Raw genomic sequence first — 19,711 nt, forward strand, 5'->3', positions numbered from 1 at the left:
GGGAGCCCTGATGTGGGGAAGCAGATGTGGGGGGAGAGCATTTGACAAGTCAGACAGGTTATGTCAACGTCTCTGAGCCTCAGACTCTTCAGCTTTCACATGGGGATGGAGAAGCCCTTCAAGGTCACAGGACCGCCCTAGCCGGGGCTTTGTCATGGGTCCAGGCTGAGGGCAGGAGGCACCGAGGGTGAGCTGGTCTGTGGGGGCTCGGTGTGACTGGCTGCCAAGGGACTGGGAGGAGAGAGGAGGGACGAGCCTCACCAGGCTGACCAGAGTGACTCCGCGGCGGGCCAGACCCTCCAGGCTGACCCGGGCAGGCAGGCAGAGACGTGGGTGGGACCTGTGACGGGTCTCCAGGCCTGAGGGGGCGCAGATGCCGGCGCGGGGCCCTGCGGCTTCTATGACCACATTCTCCGGAGCGTAACTCAGGACCAGCCCTCTGACGAGTCTGGGCATGTGAGCCCTTCGAAGAGTTCTAGGGGGAGACTGACAGGGGCTGTCAGTGCAGAACCAAGGCGTTGGGGGCCACTCCAGGAGCTGGGGTGTCCACCCTGGGAGGTGGGCGGTGAGAGGAGGGAATGATTGCTCTCCCTTTCCTCTAGGAGCCCCCCTCTGCCCAGCTCGCTGAACGACCCTCCTCTCCCCTTCCCACGTTGGACCCCACCCGTCCGGGGCAGGTGAGTGGGCTGGGGGTACCAGACCGCCAGCGTCGCCCACTGCGCCAGCGGGGCCCGGGACCTGAGCCCGCCTCTGCTCCTCGATTGGGCGCTCATTTAAATGTCCGGCCCCGCCCCGACTCGGGGCGCATATATAAGGCGGCTCGGCGGGCGGCGGGCGGCATTCTGGCGCGGAGCGGAGCGGTGGCGGGCGCAGCTAGCGGGTCGGGCGCCGAGAGGGGGTGCAGCTCGGTTACCCCCCCCCTATACCCCTCCCCCTCAGGCGCGAGCCCCACCCCTCCGCCGGCCAGGCCGACCAGGCCGAACTATCCCCTGCGGCGCGAGCCCGGGGCGGCCCCGGGCGCCCCCCCCAGCAGACCCCCCACCATGGGCAGCCAGAGCTCCAAGGCTCCCCGGGGCGACGTGACCGCCGAGGAGGCAGCAGGCGCTTCCCCTGCTAAGGCCAACGGACAGGTGGGTGCGCTCGGCACGGCCCGACCTAGCCCCCTCCTCCCGCACCTCGCCCCTTCTGGGGCCCTGGGCCGGGGCCGCGCGCTTTGTCCGGCCCGGGACACGCGGCGCCCCCTCCCCCGCCCGGTCCCTTTGTTCTCGGCGCCGCAGCCCCCGCGGGCGAAGCGAGGGGAGGGGCGGGGAGGGGGCGCCGGCCCGGCCCCGCCGCCTTCTTTGTTTGCGGCCCCGGCCCCCAGCGCTGCCCCCCGGCCGCCCCGAGTGCCGCGCGGGGAACAAAGGCGCTGCCGGGCCGCGCCAAGGGGGCGCCCAGGGGCCGCGGGGCGGGTGCCCGGGGGGTGGGGTGGGGGAGGGCACTCCACCCGCAGACCCGACCTCGGTGGCTCACCACCTTTTTTTGGTGGGGAGCGGAGATGTGGGGGAGAGGTGGGTGGGGGGCCGTTTACACAAAGCGGGAGGCTGGGAAAATGGGCCGTCCAGGTGCGGAGAAGAGCGCCCCGGGGCGGCTTCCCGCCCGATGTCGGCTTGCTGGGCTCGCCCGCCCGCCGGGGATCGGCGGCCGCGAGCGGGTCCCCGCCGAATGGAGAGCGCGCCCCGGGGGAGGTGGGTGGGGGGCCACGGGACCCCAGCGCCTCCTGCCGGCCGCGGCCTCTGCGCGCTCGGCCCCCGCGCGCTCGTGAGGACAGGAGGGAGATGTTTGACGGGATCCCGGTGTGGGTGAGGCTACAACCAGCCTCCGCGGTTGCAGAAGAGTCGGGATCCCATTGCCTGGAAGAGGTCAGGGGCGGGCTGGGGGAGGAGGGGTAGAGCCCCGGCCCTCATTGCTGTCTCCTCTGCCCTGCAGGAGAATGGCCACGTGAAAAGCAATGGAGACTTATCCCCCAAGGGTGAAGGGGAGTCGCCCCCCGTGAACGGAACAGAGGAGGCAGCCGGGGCCACTGGCGATGCCATCGAGCCAGCACCCCCTAGCCAGGGCGCTGAGGTCAAGGGGGATGCCCCCGCCAAGGAGACCCCCAAGAAGAAGAAGAAATTCTCTTTCAAGAAGCCTTTCAAATTGAGTGGTCTGTCCTTCAAGAGAAATCGGAAGGAGGGTGGGGGAGATTCGTCTGCCTCCTCACCCACAGAGGAAGAGCAGGAGCAGGGGGAGATCGGTGCCTGCGGCGAGGAAGGCACAGCCCAGGAAGGGAAGGCTGTCGCCACCCCTGAGAGCCAGGAGCCCCAGGCCAAGGGGTCAGAGGCTAGTGCTGCCTCCAAGGGAGGAGACACAGAAGAAGAGGCAGGGCCCCAGGCCGCAGAGCCGTCCACTCCCTCGGGGCCGGAGAGTGGCCCTACACCTGCCAGCGAGCAGAATGAGTAGCTGGGTGGGGGCAGGTGGGTGATCTCTAAGCTGCAAAAACTGTGCTGTCCTTGTGAGGTCACTGCCTGGACCTGGTGCCCTGGCTGCCTTCCTGTGCCCAGAAAGGAAGGGGCTGTTGCCCCCTCCCAGCCACGTTCCCTCTCCTTTTCCCTCCTGTGGATTCTCCCGTCATCCATCTGGCCTTCCTCTTAAGGCCGGTTGAAGATGGTCCCTTGCAGTTTCCCGAGTTAGGTTAGTGATGTGAAATGCTCCTGCCCCTGGCCCTACCCCTCCTGTCCCCACCCCTGCAGAAAGCAATTGCTGGTTTTCTTCCCCCATTCTTTTCCAAGTAGGTTTTGTTTACTCCCCAAATCCCTGAGCCAGATGTGGGGTGCCTACACTCCCAAACCCTGAGTGTCCAGCCTTCCCCCCACCGTTGAGTTTTTAGTCTCTTGTGCTGTGCCTAGTGGCACCTGGGCTGGGGAGGACACTGCCCCTGTCTAGGTTTTTATAAATGTCTTACTCAAGTTCAAACCTCCAGCTTGTGAATCGACTGTGTCTCTTTTCTGACTTGGTAAGCAAGTATTAGGCTTTGGGGTGGGGGGGGAGGTCTGTAATGTGAAACAACTTTTTGTTGTCTTTTTTTCCCCCTCCCATTGTTGTAAATAACTTTTAATGGCCAAACCCCAGATTTGTACTTTTTTTTTTTTTTCTAACTGCTAAAACCATTCTCTTCCACCTGGTTTTACTGTAACATTTGGAAAAGGAATAAATGTCATCCCTTTAGTAGTGGTTTTTAATGAGTGGTCTTCTGGGGGTAGGGTGAGAAGATCGGTTAACTTCAACCCTTGAGGGAGGGATTAAGGTGAGGGGTAAGTTTGTGGGGTTGTTTTGTTGTTCAGGGGGTTGCCCAGGCTCTCAGGGACACTGCTAGGAGACAAGCTCAGGAGGATGTAGAAATGTACCATTTTATTATTACAAAGATTCTCACGAAAATGAAAATAGTATCTCAAAAAGGGTACTAGACTACCAGTCTCCACCTGCAGAATTGGGCGAGGATAGAGGGCAGGCAGTGGGAGTTCCTTGGCTCACATGGGGCCAGTGGGAAGGCATGATAACAGAACCAATCTAAAAATGGCTGTTACCTTAAGGAGACTGATTGGGGGGGGGGTCCCTGAAGACCCAGCCACTCCTTCTAGAATGCTCAGTAAGGGCACCTTTCCAAAGCTACTAAGCAGACACTTGGCATTTCAGGATTTCTGTCCCATGGCTGCTTAAGAGTATGCCTTCCAGACCCAGCACCCTTTATGGTTCAAAATTAAGAACTGGGGAAGGATGGTGGCAAGGCAGCCACAAGAAAAGCTCACTCGTAACATGTGCCCTGAGCTCAGGGCCCTGGTTCCTGTCTAGTCCCTGGGGATATTTATATTTAATATATTTTTATATAAATACACAGAGAAATAGAAAATATAAAATCTGAGGGGTTGTGGGAGAAAGGTGGGGAACTTGGCAGGAAGCCAGAACTGGAGAGGTCTGCTCAGGCCAACTTGACCTCCTCCTTGACCCTGTGGAGAGAGCAGAGACTGGCATGAGATAATCTACCCCAGAGGCCTTGAGGCAAAAACATGGGGACAATGACTTCTATAGGACCCCAGCTGCCCAGGTGACTGCCGAGGGCTGGGCTTCCTAGCTCTGCCTAGAACTGCAGAGACGGACAGACTCGTCCCTGAAAGAGGTCTTTGTAAGCTGCACCAGCTGTCCCTGCGCCTTTCCTCAGCGTAGCGGACAAAGGGGCTGGTGCTCCAAGGCCAGGGAGATGGCCGACAGCTCCTTCCTCACCCTTTGGCTTCTTGCTTCTCCTCCTTGGTTTTCTCCTCTTCTGTGACTTCTAGAACATAAGAGTGCACGGATGACCAAGGGCTCCCCTCCAGAAAGACCCTTGGAATCTTAGCCTGAAACCCCTTCCCCAACACTACAGCTCGCTGGACCTACAAAAGAGAGAAAAGCCCATCCCAGGCCCTCCCATTGAGCCCTGTTGAGAACAAACAGGTCGGACCGGTTTCCCAGCCTGCTAGTGCCTGAACCTGGTGGGCGGAGGCAGCCCCCTGGGAAACTGGGGTGAAGTGCTGGGAAAAGGGCTTGGGATTGAATGTGACAGCCACACTCCTGACCATGGGGAGCCCAGGCCTGGTAGGGCTCAATCAGCCAGTGGAGATGACAAATTGAGTTTCATTCTTTTGTGCGCCCTGCCACCTCTGGGAGCTGAGGCAGAACCCCACAGAAGGCAGGGCCTGAGTCTGCTCCCTCCTCCCAGTGCCCTGCACAGATTCATCCTCCTCTCTGGTCTGGGGCGCAAGACCCAAGTCGGGTGTGACCCAAACCCACCTTTCTTCTCTTCTGGGTCTTTCTCTTTTTCATCCTCAGTTTTGACTCTCTTGGCTTTTTTGAAGTTGGAAGAATTCTTGCGCCCACCTTCTCCCTCCTCATCAGAGTCCGAGAACTCTTCCTCACAGGCAATTCGTTTGTCAGAAGAACAGACTGGGAGGCAATGGGAAATGTGGGTGAGACAGCAGGAGATTAGCTTTACCTCAGGGTCTGTGCCCAGTGCTTCCCTGTGTGTCCTCCAAGAGACACCAAGGGAAGGGGTGACCAAGAAGAGGGGAAGGAAAATCAGACTCCCTAAATTGTCCGAAGTACTAGAACTTGGGTTTCTCAACAGATGGGTAGCTTGGGAGGAATGTGGAACCAAGAACAGTGGTGGGAAGTCAGAGCTGCCTACTGATTGAGCAGGTACCAGCCCCTGGGTCTGGGTCTTACTCGAGATGCGCTTGTCAGGGTCTTCTTCATCCTCGTCGCCACTCTCCTCTGGAATGGCATCCTCAGGAATCACCTGCATTTGGACCCCAGGTGCGTGGGGCAGCATTCTCAGGTTCTCAAACAGTCGCTGTCTATGGCCAATGGTAGAGAGGGTGGCTGGGCTCTGGTTAGGGACAAACCAGAGCCTGGAATTTTCAGTCAGAGGGTGTCTGGGGACATACTCACTTGATCTTCTCCAGGTATTCATTGGTATTCTGGTTGGTCATATTGGAAGGACTGATGTGAAGTTTGAAATCTGGTCCAAAGTATTCAAAGTAGTCGTTGTACGGAAGCTCTAATTGGGGCAGGAGAGAAGAGTCAAGAGACCTGGCTACCATGGGACACTGAGAAAAGCATTTGTACGTTTATCTGGAACTGTCAACCCAACGATCTAACAGAGTACTTGGGTACTTACAGGGTTTCAGTCTTTTTAAAGCCATTCTCCAGTGTCCACACACACACAATGAGAAGGCACAGCCCCAGGTTTAGAAAAATTTAGGCGGTGCTCATTGGGAACACTTCCTCACTGACTACCCCAGTTCCCCTACGGAGTAGAAATTCCAAAGCTATAAATAACCACGGATAATTCTGTCTAGACCAGAAGTGGGAAGGAGAGAGGACAGGGTCAAAAAGGGACTCAGGAGAAACGGATGGTCTGACAATCACAAGAGGATAGGCGGGAGAATCAACAACTAGTATCAGAAGAGGCGAGGCCACATAGCCAATGGGAAAGGGCTCGTGAGCTTGAGGACACATGCGCTCCAGCTCTGCCCGGCCCAACCTGGCCCTGGAGCTATTACCATTCGGGATCTCTGTGTCCAGGGCCACGGCTGTTTCATACGTCCAGCAGCGGGCCACGTTGCGGATGGTGTAGCCCCCGCCTCCCAGCATCAGCATGGGCAGGTTGAAGCTCTTCACAAACTCCACACACTTGGCGTGCCCTTTGGTGGGAGAAAGGGGTGCTGGGTTACAGGAGCACCTGGCAGGACCCTGCCCACCTGTCCCTATGCGACACGGTCTCACCTTTGATGGTCAGATTGAAGCAGCCTAACCGATCCCCGGACAGGGAGTCGGAGCCACACTGTAAGACAACTGCACTGGGCTGGAACATCTCCATCACTTTAGATATGACCTAGAAGGACACGTCCTGGTCACCACTGGCTTTAAGAAAAGTTATGTGGCGTTTGGGGCTGCAAAGGGTGGGTGCAGTCCTGCTCCCTATCACTTACTCCCACCTTCCCACCCTCCCTCATGCTGGCTGGTAAAGAGGAAACATCAGTCTGGGCTTCTTGTTTCCCTACTTGAGATTTCACTTTTCCAATTTGAAAGGCTCTCCAAGATCCTTCTAGCTCTAATAATGCTGAACCTAGAAAAGCCTCCTCATCTTTCCCTTCTTTTCTTTCACTGCCCAAACTCCAGTACCATTTCTTCTGACCCTTAGCTGCATTTGCCCTACACCTTCGGTCCTGCAGACTTTGAGCCTCGTATTCTGAGGGAGCACTCACTTTTGTCTTTCCCTTTCTGACAAGATTTTGATGTTACCCAGGACAAAGACCAGACTTTGGGCTTCGCTGTCATCCTTACTACAAGGCATACACAGGCACTTGACTACCTGAACTTACTAGGTTAGTACTCCAGTTAACTGTTCCTTGTGGCTTGCAGGCAAAGATTTAACTCCTCAGCTTGGCATTCAAGGCTCCCTTTGAAATACTGACCCCAACATACATTTCCTACCACATCCTTCAACAGTCCTCCCACCCATCATACTGGCCTACATACAGTTACGTATTGGCACCTCTGTGCTTCTGCTGGTGCTGTTCCCCCTGCTGAATGCCACCCCCGCCCTCCAGCCTCCACCTCCTTCTTGGGCATGGGCAACTTTTTCAGAGTCCAGCTCAAATATCACCACCTCTATGAAATCATCTCTGACTACCCTCTCCCCAGCCCAGGCAGTGGTTTGTCTCTCACTCTTCTGTTCACCCTGCAAAAACAGTAATGACCACATGCTATCCCGTGTATGTGCCTGCCTCCCACAATGTAGACTGTGAGGTCTTCAGGGGCATGATTCATGTCTTAAGATATTCTTGTATCCAACAGAGGATCTGACCCACAGAAGGCATCAATAAATATTTGGATGAATTTCCTTCCTCTAGCTGACCACACAGCATACAACCCAGGGTTAAAACATATCTCATTTCCCAACCAGCTTCTCAGGGGCGGGAGAGGTCCCTGAGGTATGCTGGGAGTACTTAGCTTACCCCTCCCTTAGACTAAGCCCGATTGCAGCCCAGGTGGTGGATAAGCCACTTACCGGCTTGAAAATGGCCTCATAGGACTCGTCATCGATCCCATCTCGGAGCGGGTAGTTAACAGCGTAATACTTGCCTTTGCCAGCCCCAATATCCTAATCAAGAGGGACGGTAAAGTAAAACTGAAAGATGAAGCTAGGAAGAAGTTCAAGGATGGGGGGCTGGAAGGCTAAGGACAGAGGCAGTGGTTCTAAGAGAGACAAGTGGGGCACAGGAGTGGAGGCAGGGACAGAACAGGGGCATCTTGGTTAATACCAGCCCCCTCACGGGCAAGTCTAGCTCATATCTCTGGACACACCACTGAGCCTGCGCCCAGGCTGAGAATGGTTTATGGAGCCAGGGATGGAATATCCTACCCCACAGCACAAGACCTCTACCTTTGGACTGGGCTGGAGCTGCTGGTGGCTGGGTCACAGAAATAACACCCACCCTGGGACAACTTTTCCTCCCCAGACAAGGTAGAAGAGTTCTTTAAAATTGGAAATGCCCACTTATTCTAATGCCACAGCAAACAAATGAATTCGTGCCACTTCTTCACCAGAGGGTTACCGCATGGCAAAGGGCTGGTTTCATATTCATGCTAATAGAAGCAGATACAACAGTTCGATGAGTTAGCTTCCAAGGACTCTTATCCTGAGGTCTACTGATGGGCTTCAGTAAAGGGAGGTGTCTTTAATTAACTATTCAGTATCAGATACAAAAGATTTCCTATACTTTCCTGGGGACAGAGTCCGTAGCTTTCAGTCGGATGATCAAAGGGGAAGGTTAAGAACTCTTGAGATGGTCCATAAGGGTCCCAATTCCTAGCCCATGGGAGAGAACCTGATGTTTCTAGCCTAAAATTCAAGTCGTATGGGACATCTGAGTAGTGTCATGTAACTTAGCTATGGCCAGGAGGGACCTGTCTTGAGTCATACGACTCCTATCCCTCCCACCTCTTTGGGCCCCATCACTCCCTTCCTCCAGAATAAGGGAGGGAAGGAGACCAGGGCAGGTACCCTAGGCTGGGGTACGGCGTTCTGAATAGCAGAAGTGGCGGGATGGGGGTTCTGGTGGCACCAGACAAGAGAGTTAGAGCTGGCAGCTGAGGGTGAGTTGGTAGGCCCCTGAAGGGAGTTCTCACCCGTAGGTCCCCAGTTCCTGGGAAGTATTCTCCGTATTTATGAAAGGACACAGTCATGACCCGGTCTGTGGTATAGAAGGCCTCTTCCACGCCATCACCGTGGTGAATATCAATGTCAATATACAGCACCCTCTGGTGATACCTAGGATCAGAAGGGGGTCAGGGGTCTGGGGGCTCTCTGGGAATGGGACGCGCCAAGGGCGCCAGGTCCCAGCTTACCGGGCTGGCTGCCTCCCTCAGGTATCTCTAAGCACCAGAGACGTGGAAACTGGCTGAAGGAAGGTGGAAGAGCGGCAGGGTGTCTCCAGAGGCCTGACCAAGCCGACCAAGTCCGATCTTCCTACTCTACAGCCAGGGTCAACTCCAGCCACACAGGGACACTCTGGAGGCAGGATCTGAGCAGTGCCTGCCCCTGATCTTGCCGTGGGCTCAGATCAAACCAGGACTCCGTCAAGGAGAGGATGGCCAGAGACACTCACTGAACACATCCTAGCCAGCACATCGCTAGGAAAAGCAAACTAGGGAGGCAAGCCCAGGGGGAGAGGGAAGTGGGAACCTGGCCTAAGGTGCTCCTCCAAAAGACAAGGCCAGGCAGGCATACTTTAGCAGTTCCAGGATGGCCAAGACGATATCATTGACGTAACAGAAGCCAGATGCCTCAGACTTCTTTGCATGGTGCAGGCCCCCAGCCCAATTCACAGCGATGTCCGTCTGCTGCTTATTCAGTTTCACAGCACTCGCTGCGTGTGGGAGAGTGAACATAAGATGGTTAGCAAGCCGTTCTCCCCTTTCCCCAAGAAGCCCAGGAAACCCGGTGAGAGGTGGGACCTATCTGACAATGGGACTGTATGATCCACAGGCCAGTCCTCTCCCTCCCTCCCTCCCCACTCCAACAGGGAGTAAATAGGACACTGGCTACTCTAAACAACTTTTTTCCAAACTGAGGCTGGCAACCCATCAGTAAGCCTTAAAACTGGTTTAGTGGGTCACAATTAGTGTGTGTGTGTGTGTGTATTAAACAAAACGAACAAGGATAAAATAACAGTAAAGATAACTGCTCTTCTGTGAAACTGGCTTCAGAGTGAGGATGTGTGTGCACAACCTCGATTGCAAGTGTAAATGTATTTCTTACTGGGGTTCATGGTCAAAAAATGGTGAAGATACTAGAGGTATTAGGAGCTCAAAGTACAAACAGGCCCCAGAAGTGAAATACACACTTGTGTATTCAGGTGCATTCGCAGCAGTGTAACTTTTAACAGCAATAAAAACATGGAACAAGCCAAGTGATCCAACAAGAGGGGACTGATTATATCGACCGAAGTTGGTCCATAAAATGGAATAATCATGTAGCCACTAGAAATCATGCTATAGACTACTAGAGCTAAAGAAATTTTAAAGATTTACTAAGTAAAAGATGCAGACACAAAACTATACACATGTGACACGTTTTTGTAAAATACAGATGTATATGTTATATCCAGATATATACACACAGAAAAAAAATGGATGTACAAACAACAAAATGGTAATAACAATTATTTGTGACAGTGTGATTGTGGGCAATTTCTTCCTGTGCACATCTTTGTTTTCTGAGATTATATTGGGAGCTGGGGGAAAGGGGAGAGGACAGAAAACAATGATCATAGGAAAATATATGTTTGTTAAGAAAGGGCTTAGAGTAATCGTAGAGGTAACCTAGAAGTTAATAATGGAAGGGGGAGATATGTGGGGAGTATTTCTGACCTCTAAAGGTAATTACTATGGTCTTTTGTAAGACACAGATGATGACACTTCCCATTTTTATAGCACTTTGCAGTTTGCAAATTGCTTCTATGTACAGCATCTCCACAACCCAAGGTCTGCAGGGAATTCCAGTATATAAGATCTCTTGTAGGAGAGGACAGTCAAGGACACCTGTCAGTACCATGTCAGAGACTGAACCTGGGCTAGGACTGAACAAGAGGATATTTTAAAGACCTAAGGTAAAAACCCACAGGACCATTTTATGGGGTCACAGATCAGTCCTACTGGGATAGCGGCCTAAAAGGCAGACCTCACCAGTACAACCCAGCACAGCCCGTGAGGAGGGAAGTATATTCCTTACCCACAGAGCCACCAGTAGATAACTGACAGAATTCAAACAGGCCATCAAATACTGGACAGTCCTCACCGACGTTGACTTAAAAGACACAAGAGAAAGGTTAGTTTCCACAATTCCTTTAGTTTTTGTTTACATTATCTATGAGCCTATGGGGGCGGGGGGAATATAGAATCTTCAGAAGACTTGGGTTCTAGTTCAGGCTCTACTACTTACTGGTTTTGTGATTGGGTCAAATCATTTAACTTCTCACAGCTTTGGCTCATTACCTTTAACTAGCAATCATGACATCCGCCTCACCTAAACATGGAGAAGATTAATAGAAATCTTTTTTTTTTTTAAGATTTTATTTATTTATTCATGAGAGACAGAGAGAGAGAGAGAGGCAGAGGGAGAGGGAGAAGCAGGCTCCCAAGGAGCAGGGAGCCCGATGCGGGACTCGATCCCAGGACCCTGAGTTCATGACCTGAGCCGAAGGCAGATGCTCAACCATCTGAGCCACCCAGGCGCCCGATTAATAGAAATCTTATATGGGGAAGAATATAGCAAGTAAGTACACTTAGAAAATGCTGGCTCTTTCCTTGAGGGAGAAAAACTGAGCTGCTTACTCCTGGGTTTGTTCTGGATCTCACTCCAGCTGCCCAACAAGGCAGGGAAGAACTGAGACCTACATAACTATCATCCACTGAACGCTTAAGAGTGTGCCAGACACTGTGCTAAAGGTTTTAAATTCCTTATGTCCTTTATCCTCATATAACCTTCTAACCTTCTGAGACAGGATTTGGTCTTATTTTATAATCAGGGAAACCTGCTCAGAGAGGTGAACTTCTAGTAAATAGCAGAGGCGGTATTTAAGCATTGGTCTGCCTGCCCTAAAAGCCCATGAAAATATACTCTGGCCTTCTTCCCAATAATTTCTTATACAGTCTCAGTTGGTTCTCATCACAACCCCATGAGTTGGACAAGACACATCAACGCCACCGTCCACAGGAACAAACAGATCCGGAGAATTAGCAAGCAGGCAGTGGCAGAGCCAGAATCAGAGTCCAGGTGTCTCGACTCCCACAGTCCAGTGCTCTTTCTACTACACCTACAAGTGACAACTGGAGTCAAGTTATTTCAGTCCTAAAGGGGCAAAAGTACGAACTACCACGTAATGAGGAAACACATGCAAACAGTGATGCAAATTAACTGAGAGGCCGGAATGGAAGCACACCTGAGGGCTGTGGAGCCACAGAGCTAGAGAGGAACCTTAGGGCTCCAAGTCTCCTCTCCCAGAAAAGGCAACTACTCGGGGCGCCCGGATGGCTCAGTCGGCTGAGTGTCCTACTCCTGGTTCTGAGATCGGGCTCCGTGCGCAGCACAGAGGTTGCTTGAGATTCTCTGCCTCTCCCTCCCTCCTTCCCCTTCCCTCAGACTCCCGGGCTCTTTCTCTCTCTCAAATACATAAAATCTTTAAAAAAAAAAAAAAAGGGAAACTACCGAGACATGAATGATACACAGGAAATTAGAGGCAGGGTAAGCTCTTCCCTGCCCCAGCCTTCCTACTGCACCTGTTGCTATCAGCTGGGGTTCCTCAAGTAGAGCAGGGAGGAGCCCGAGGAGGAGGCTAGCAGAGCCCAGCTCAGACTGTGGTAACCTTCTGAGAGACAGCTGAAGCTCAAAGTCTGCAATAACCACAAGTGTTACCAACTCTGGCACTGCCCTAAACTTGAGGGTGCCCTGCCAAGACAAGTGCTCTGAGGAAGTGTGGCCCATGGGGGTGAGCAGTAGTACATGGCTCTCACCGCCACTGCCCAGGTAAACACTGGGAGGTTGTGTCAATAAGAACTTTGGTCCCTGGGGCCAGGCTCTTGATCCACTGGCAACCAACTGCCCCCTCCTGCTGCTTCCTCCTTCATTGGGTTTGGCCTGCCTAGATTTCCAGAGTTTTGCTTATATTCCCATTTGGGATGTGGAGCCACCATGGGACGAAATGGTTGTTTTATTTATTTTTTATTTTTATTGTTATTATTTTTAAGTAAGCTCTACACCCAACGTGAGGCTGGAACTCACGACCCCAAGACAGAGTCTCATGCTCTACTGACTGAGCCAGCTGGGTGCCCCAAGAGATGGTTGTTTTAGACAGGAGAAAAAAGTATTTTCCTTTAGGCCCCAAACCAATATGTGGTTCAAATGGCTAGCCCATTATTCTCAGTTCAACGAGCTGTGTGACTGGGAGATGGAAAGGGGGGAAATGGGAGTGCAGACCCTCACTTGGGCTAATGTCTGAAACAAGGGAGGATTTTTCGATGGGTTTCCCTCTTCCCACTACAAATACCTTTCTTATTCTTAGGCTGGTGTTAGACTGAAGGGCGCAATACTGGGTGAGAGATGGGAGAGCGGAGGGAGATGGAGAAGGCAGTAAAAAACACACTGCAGAAAGAGATGCATGGGATAAACAGGGACTCAGGAGAGGCCTTCCACCACTGTGGTGCTGTAATGGGGTGGAGTGGAGGGTAGGAGAGAAAGGGTGTGTGATCAAGGGGAGGCACCCAGGGGGAGTTCAACTATATTGGTAATGTTTTTTTCCTTAGAAAGAAAGGCTGGTAGTGGGTACTTGGATGTTCATTCTATTACTTTTTATACTTGTGTCTGTGTCTGAAATATGTTACATGCAATGTATTTAAAAGTACTCCAGAATTAGGAAATGAGTTCTATTCTACATTCTACCACTACTTTGCCGGGTGACCCTGGGAAAGTCATTTCACCTCAGTTTATATATCTATAAAATGGACAACAATATCTCTAAATTTTGCCACCATAGTTCTCCTTTATCATTTTTCCACCATGTTTCACATTCTGATAAACTATCTGGCAAAAAAAAAATTTTTTTAATTGCATTTATTGATGTTTGAACCCATTTCATTTATTCATTATTATTTTTAAGAAGGCCTGAGCCCAGCAGGCCACGAACTCCCTGGCAGGCAAAGGCTGGCTGACAGAGGACCGACTGTAAATGGGCAGATCACGCCAGACTGTCAGGGAGCCTACCGTACATCATGGTCCCATTTTAACTAATTAAAGTATTAGGTCAGAACTTCTGATCAAGGTTCTCAAAGTCTCAAAATGACCACAAAACATTTATTACATTCTAGCCAAGAGCAAGGAAGCCTAACTTACTTAGTCGTATTACACGTATAACTTCCTAGGTTAGGTGTTGGTAAATATAAAAAAAGAGCTCAGCTCCCACATCCCTGTTATTGTCTCTGTGATATCCCTGGTTATACAGCACTTCACTAAGTGACATCTTTCTATAACCCCATGAATCAAGTCAGGAAGGTGCCTGAAAGTCCTCAGAGAGCCTCACCCTTCCTAACGCATCTTCAATGAGAGAAAATCCCAGATCTAATTTTTTAATGCACAACCTTAGAATGCTAGTTTCAGGAAGACTGGAGCAAACTGGGAGCCAGACCCAAAGCTGGGCATTCCTCAGAGCCTAATATTTTATGTCTGCCTTGATAGATTTGAAAATGAAAGTTGGGACGCCTGCATGGCTCAGTCGGTTAAGCGTCTGCCTTCGGCTCAGGTCATAATACTGCCTTCGGCTCAGGATCAAGTCCCACATCAGGCTCCTTGCTCAGCAGGGAGCTTGCTTCTCCCTCTGCCTGACACTCCCCCTGCTTATGCGCTCTCTCTCTCATTCTCTGACAAATAAATAAAATCTTAAAAAAGAAAAAAAATGAAAATACTATATCATCATAGCAAAAGTTACTATTCATTGACAGTCAGTGCTATCTCACTTATCCCCCCAACTTCCACTATGAAATAGGCACTATTATCTTCCTTTTTTTTTTTAAAGATTTTATTTATTTATTTGAGAGAGAGAGACAGCATGCATGAGGAAGGGGGCAGAAGGAGAGGAAGAAAGACAGTAAGACTCCCCACTGAGCAGGGAGCCCAATGTGAAGCTCGATCCCAGAACCCCGGGATCAGGACCTGAGCCGAAAGCAGACGCTTAACTGACTGAGCCATGCAGGCGCCCCTGTTTTCCTTTTAAAGAAGAAAAAACAGGGGTGCCTGGGTGGTGCAGTCAAGTAAGCACCCGACTCTTGGTTTCGGCTCAGGTCATGATTTCAGGGTCGTGAGATCAAGCCCTGCATCCGACTCTGGACTCCGGGCTCCATATTCAGTAGCAGAGTCTGCTTGAAATTCTCTCTCCCTCTTCCTCTTCCCCTCCCCCCTGCATAAGCACTCTCTCTCTAAAATAATCTTTTTTAAAAAAAAGATTTTATTTATTTGAGAGAGAGAGAGAGCGAGAGCGAGAGCAGGAACACAAGCAGGGGGAGTGGGAGAGGGAGAAGCAGGCTCCCCGCTGAGCAGGGAGCCCGATGCGGGGCTCGATCCCAGGACTCTGGGATCATGACCTGAGCCAAAGGCAGACACTTAACAACTGAGCCACCCAGGTTCCCCACAAATAAATAAATCTTTAAAACTAAATAAAGAAAGAAAGAAGAGAAAACGAGGCTCAGAGAGGCTAGGGACTTGCTTAAGAACACACAGCAGCTAAGTGGCAGAGCGAAGGGATTCAAACCAAGACATCAAAGCTCATTTTCTTGCTTCAACACCAAGCTGCTTCCCTAATGAGAATCCTCTCTGCTGACGGTGGAGCCTGATCACTGGCCTAAATAGGTTATGAGAAGCCCTAAAGCCATCTAGAGCAAAGGAAGGAATTTGTCTCATCTTGGAAGCAAATAAGATCTTGTCAATTCAAAGAGCAAATACTGCACTTCAAGGGGGAGCAGCTCCTGGAGTTTTAAGTGGTAAAGAAGTCTGATGCTTTAAAAAAGGTCTCTGTGGTTCTGTAATCATTACAACCACACAATTATTGTAACAAATAAACTTTCTGCCTTGGGAATCAGACTACCTTGTGGCCAGTAGCAACAAGTGCCACAGATTTGCTGATATTTCAAATAAGCTGTTATGAGCTAATCAAAACTTCTTCTGGACAATGTTGTTTCATTGTTTTATTATATGAGATATTAGGTGCTGAGAGATAACTTCTAAAAAAACACACGGGAGAAGTCAGATATGATAGTTTTTCTCCCACAGCTGAAACAATCCCCATGATTCCTACAAACCGAGTGTAGCTTCTGAGATGCCACCTGCTCTGGGGTTCAGGTCTCAGGAAGCAGAGGCAGAATCACCTCAACTCAAAGATCACATCATCTAGAGTCTGTTCTAAGTGGCCACTCGATTCTCAATTAATACTCACAAAGTGAGAGCAGTTATACTTGTAAGGGATGACACCCAGTCCATTTTACAAAAGAAAAATTTAAGGGCAAGTGACCTGCCCATCAGTCAGGAGTCAGGGCTGGGGCTTGTACCTCGTGTCCCTCTCCCAGGTCAGTGCTTTTTCCATTACAACATTCACAGTTTCCTTGGCATAGTGTTGTGAACTGAACTAGACAAAGATCAAACTCTATTCCTTATAATCAAGATGCAAGGAAAACTAGACTTGAGAAAAAAGCAGCACTTTGGCATCCTTGAGAGGCAGGGGAAAGCAGGTGTCTGCTGAATGGGAGATCCTAGGGAAGGCAGGGCAGATCTCTGCAATTCAAAGGCGGATCCAAGTGGGGCCTCGAGAGTAAGGAGGGAACAGAATGGACTTACATCTCTGCATCTGCTTGCTGTACTCGGACATGTTATCTGGGCGGATGGAGCGCAAGAATTTAATGTAGTCGTCACTGTGATACTTGGTCATCTCCTCAGCATTGGCTTTGTGAGGGCGCTAGAGGGCAGAGGGGAGAAAGGATGCGTTATTCCCGACCATTGCCAGTCTTCAGTCAGTCCGCTCTGAACACCTGTATCTGCCCAGCATTGAGCTAGGTGCTATAAAGGTTAAAAAAAAAAAAAAAAAAAAAAGCAATTACTGATTAGATTAAGGCCTCCGGAAACTTACGATCTAATCAGGCACATAAGATTATCAAAGGAGAGGCAGCATCAGAAGGCCCTGACTGCAGCTCTGGCTCTGTTGCTTAGGCCAGTCTATCTAGTGAACCTCAATTTTCTCATTTACTAAATAGGGGCAACTTCTACCTCACAGGGATCGTGAGAATTGGATGAGATGTTAAATCTCTTTGTAAATTGTGAAGTGCTTTACAAACTCTTACTTCTTTTTAATATTAAGTATAACAATATATAGTTATGGGCCAAATGCTCCAAGAGTTCGAGAAAAAAGGGTGACTAACAATAACTGAAATAGGAAATCTTTCATAAATCATCATCACACCAACAATTCTGATCACATCCTCCCCACTGAAGCTTCCTTGACATGGTAATTTCTGGATTATCCACATTCTGATTCATCTTTCCCTCTTTTTATTTTTTTTATTTTTTAAAGATATTATTTACTTATTTGAGAGCGCCCCATCTTTCCCTCTTTTTAAAAATTCTCTTCTTGGGGGGTGCCTGGGTGGCTCAGTTGGTTAAGCGACTGCCTTCGGCTCAGGTCATGATCCTGGAGTCCCGGGATCGAGTCCCACATCGGGCTCCCTGCTCGGCAGGGAGTCTGCTTCTCCCTCTGACCCTCCCCCATCTCATGTGCTCTCTCTCATTCTCTCTCTCTCAAATAAATAAATAAAATCTTAAAAAAAAAAAAAATTCTCTTCTTGGGACGCCTGGGTGGCTTAGTCGGTTAAGCGTCTGCCTTCAGTTCAGGTCATGGTCTTAGGGTCCTGGGATCGAGTCCGGTGTCAGGCTCTGCACTCAACTGGGAGTCTGTTTCTCCGTCTCCCTCTGCCCCTCCCCCTTCTCATGCTCACTCTTTCTTTCTCTGTCTCAAATAAATAAATAAATAAATAAATCTTAAAAAAAAAAAAAACAAAACTCTTCCTCTCATCCCTTAAAGGTAGGTCTTCATCTAAGATGACCCTCTGCTTTTCTAACTACCAATACCTTTCTAGTTTATAAAGTATTTTCAATACACACCTAACACTGTTTACCCTGAGCCAGGCACTGTATGCTATTTTGTGATCCTTAAAACAACCTCTTGAATTCCGTACTGTTAGTACCCTCACTTTGCCCACATGGAGGTTAAGTAATTTGCCCAAGGTCACACGGCTGGTAAATTGGACTAGGAACCCAGAGGTCTGGCTGCAGGCACTAGCTGACTCTTGTTTCATCCTCACTTAATATAAGGAGGGATGTAAGACTAAAAGATGGAGACTGTTTTATATAAAACACCCAGAGTGAAAGAAGCAAGACTTGGCTCCAAATACTAAGTTGTTTTTACTATATTAAGCCCTTTACCCTCATGGCAATGTTGCAGATGGAGCTTTGACTATCTCTTCTAAATAGATACCTGCCCACACTCACTCCATCTTGATTTCTGCTCTGAGCTCCAGATCCACAATTCCAACAGCTTCTCAGCCAGCTCCACCTGTGAATCCTAGAGACACTTCAAATTCAACTGAATCTAACAACTTACAGAGAGCTCAGAGGCATTCAAACTTCGCTTCACTTCCAGACTTCTCTTCTATTTTAGTTAATGACTCCAACATCCACTCAGGCTGAGAAACTAAGTATAATCCTTAACTCCACCCTTTCTTGACTTCCATTTCAATCCACTGCCTATCCCCTTCATTATACCTCCTCCATAATCTTGACTGCATCCACCGCCTTATTTCTCCTATGCTCTTCTTTCCCAGGGTTCCCATCCTCACCACCATCCACCCAGCTGCTCAAGACAGAAGCCACCCTTAATTCTGCACTCCTGATCTACTACATTCAGAAAAGACAAGCCCATCTCAAAAGCTGCCTCTTTTACGAAGTAAAAGCAAATCTTGCTCTAAGAACCTGTTTTCATCCCAGGCCACAAAGTTCCAAGAACTATGACCTCACAGTCAAAAATCACAAAACATGCAGGGGCACCTCGGTGGCTCAGTTGGTTAAGCGTCTGCCTTCATGATCTCAGGGTCCTGGGATGGAGCCCCGCATTGAGCTCCCCCCTCAGCGGGGAGTCTGCTTGTTCCTCTCTGGCTCCCCCTCCTCCCTGCTTGTGTTCTCTCCTTCTCTCAAATAAATAAATAAAATCCTTTAAAAAAGAATCACAGGGGCGCCTAGATGGCTCAGTCGTTAAGCGTCTGCCTTCGGCTCAGGTCATGATCCCAGGGTCCTGGGATCGAGCCCCGCATCGGGCTCCCTGCTCAGCAGGAAGCCTGCTTCTCCCTCTCCCACTCCCCCTGCTTGCGTCCCCTCTCTCGCTGTCTGTCAGATAAATAAATAAAATCTTTAAAAAAAAAAAATCACAAAACATGCAAGGAAACAAATCACTAAGAGTGAGGGCTCATAGAAACAACGAATAGCAGAAAGATTTACAGAGACCTTGGATATATGTTTAAATGAAAAAAAAAACTGCATTACATTTCTATATACCAGTAAACAATCTAAATATACAATTTTTAAAAGATACAGTTCATGAGAGCATTAAAAAGAAATACTTGGGGAAAAAAATCTAATAAATGATGTGCATGACCTATGAGAAATTTATAAAACTTTAGACTGACAGCCAAAATCTCAACAACCCATCAACAGCTAAATGAATAAACTATGGTATATTCTACAGTAAAATACTACATAGCAATTAATATGAACAAACTACAAAAAACAGATATTGTATAATTCCACTTATATCAAGTTTGGCAAAATTGAACTATATTGTATTAGGGATGCATATTTAGGTAATTAAATTATGATGAAGAGTGAGGAGCAATTAATAGAAAAGTCAGGATTCTGGTTACCTCTGCAGCAAGAGAAGCAGCTGTGATCAGGAAGGGGCATAGGCAGGGTTCTACTTCTTGCACTAGCTGGTGTTTACATGCGTGT

The 19,711-nt window shown here is 49.7% G+C and overlaps 2 protein-coding genes across 2 annotated transcripts in view; one reads left to right on the forward strand and one right to left on the reverse strand.

The window, feature by feature from the left end:
- Positions 1 to 852: 852 nt before the first annotated feature.
- MARCKSL1 (MARCKS like 1) lies at positions 853 to 3,246 on the forward strand. The gene is made up of 2 exons (XM_045898195.3): positions 853 to 1,130; positions 1,969 to 3,246. The coding sequence occupies exons 1-2, from the start codon at positions 1,044 to 1,046 to the stop codon at positions 2,479 to 2,481; spliced, it is 600 nt and encodes a 199-aa protein (XP_045754151.1). The 5' UTR covers positions 853 to 1,043; the 3' UTR covers positions 2,482 to 3,246.
- Positions 3,247 to 3,403: 157 nt separating this feature from the next.
- HDAC1 (histone deacetylase 1) overlaps positions 3,404 to 19,711 on the reverse strand; it is a 32,588-nt gene continuing 16,280 nt past the window's right edge. The window contains exons 3-14 of the mRNA XM_045898194.3: positions 16,499 to 16,616; positions 10,853 to 10,927; positions 9,350 to 9,488; positions 8,749 to 8,890; positions 7,628 to 7,720; positions 6,340 to 6,448; positions 6,117 to 6,257; positions 5,503 to 5,611; positions 5,278 to 5,408; positions 4,846 to 4,998; positions 4,300 to 4,348; positions 3,404 to 4,025 (exon numbers count right to left, since the gene is read on the reverse strand). Of these exons, the coding sequence (XP_045754150.1) occupies positions 3,998 to 4,025; positions 4,300 to 4,348; positions 4,846 to 4,998; positions 5,278 to 5,408; positions 5,503 to 5,611; positions 6,117 to 6,257; positions 6,340 to 6,448; positions 7,628 to 7,720; positions 8,749 to 8,890; positions 9,350 to 9,488; positions 10,853 to 10,927; positions 16,499 to 16,616 (1,287 nt within the window). The 3' untranslated portion in view covers positions 3,404 to 3,997. The remainder of the gene's footprint in view (positions 4,026 to 4,299; positions 4,349 to 4,845; positions 4,999 to 5,277; positions 5,409 to 5,502; positions 5,612 to 6,116; positions 6,258 to 6,339; positions 6,449 to 7,627; positions 7,721 to 8,748; positions 8,891 to 9,349; positions 9,489 to 10,852; positions 10,928 to 16,498; positions 16,617 to 19,711) is intronic.

Source organism: Mirounga angustirostris, unplaced genomic scaffold (assembly GCF_029215605.1).
Source record: "Mirounga angustirostris isolate CCGP_5_RB_7025 unplaced genomic scaffold, mMirAng1.0.hap1 SCAF_4, whole genome shotgun sequence".
Lineage (NCBI taxonomy): Eukaryota > Metazoa > Chordata > Mammalia > Carnivora > Phocidae > Mirounga > Mirounga angustirostris.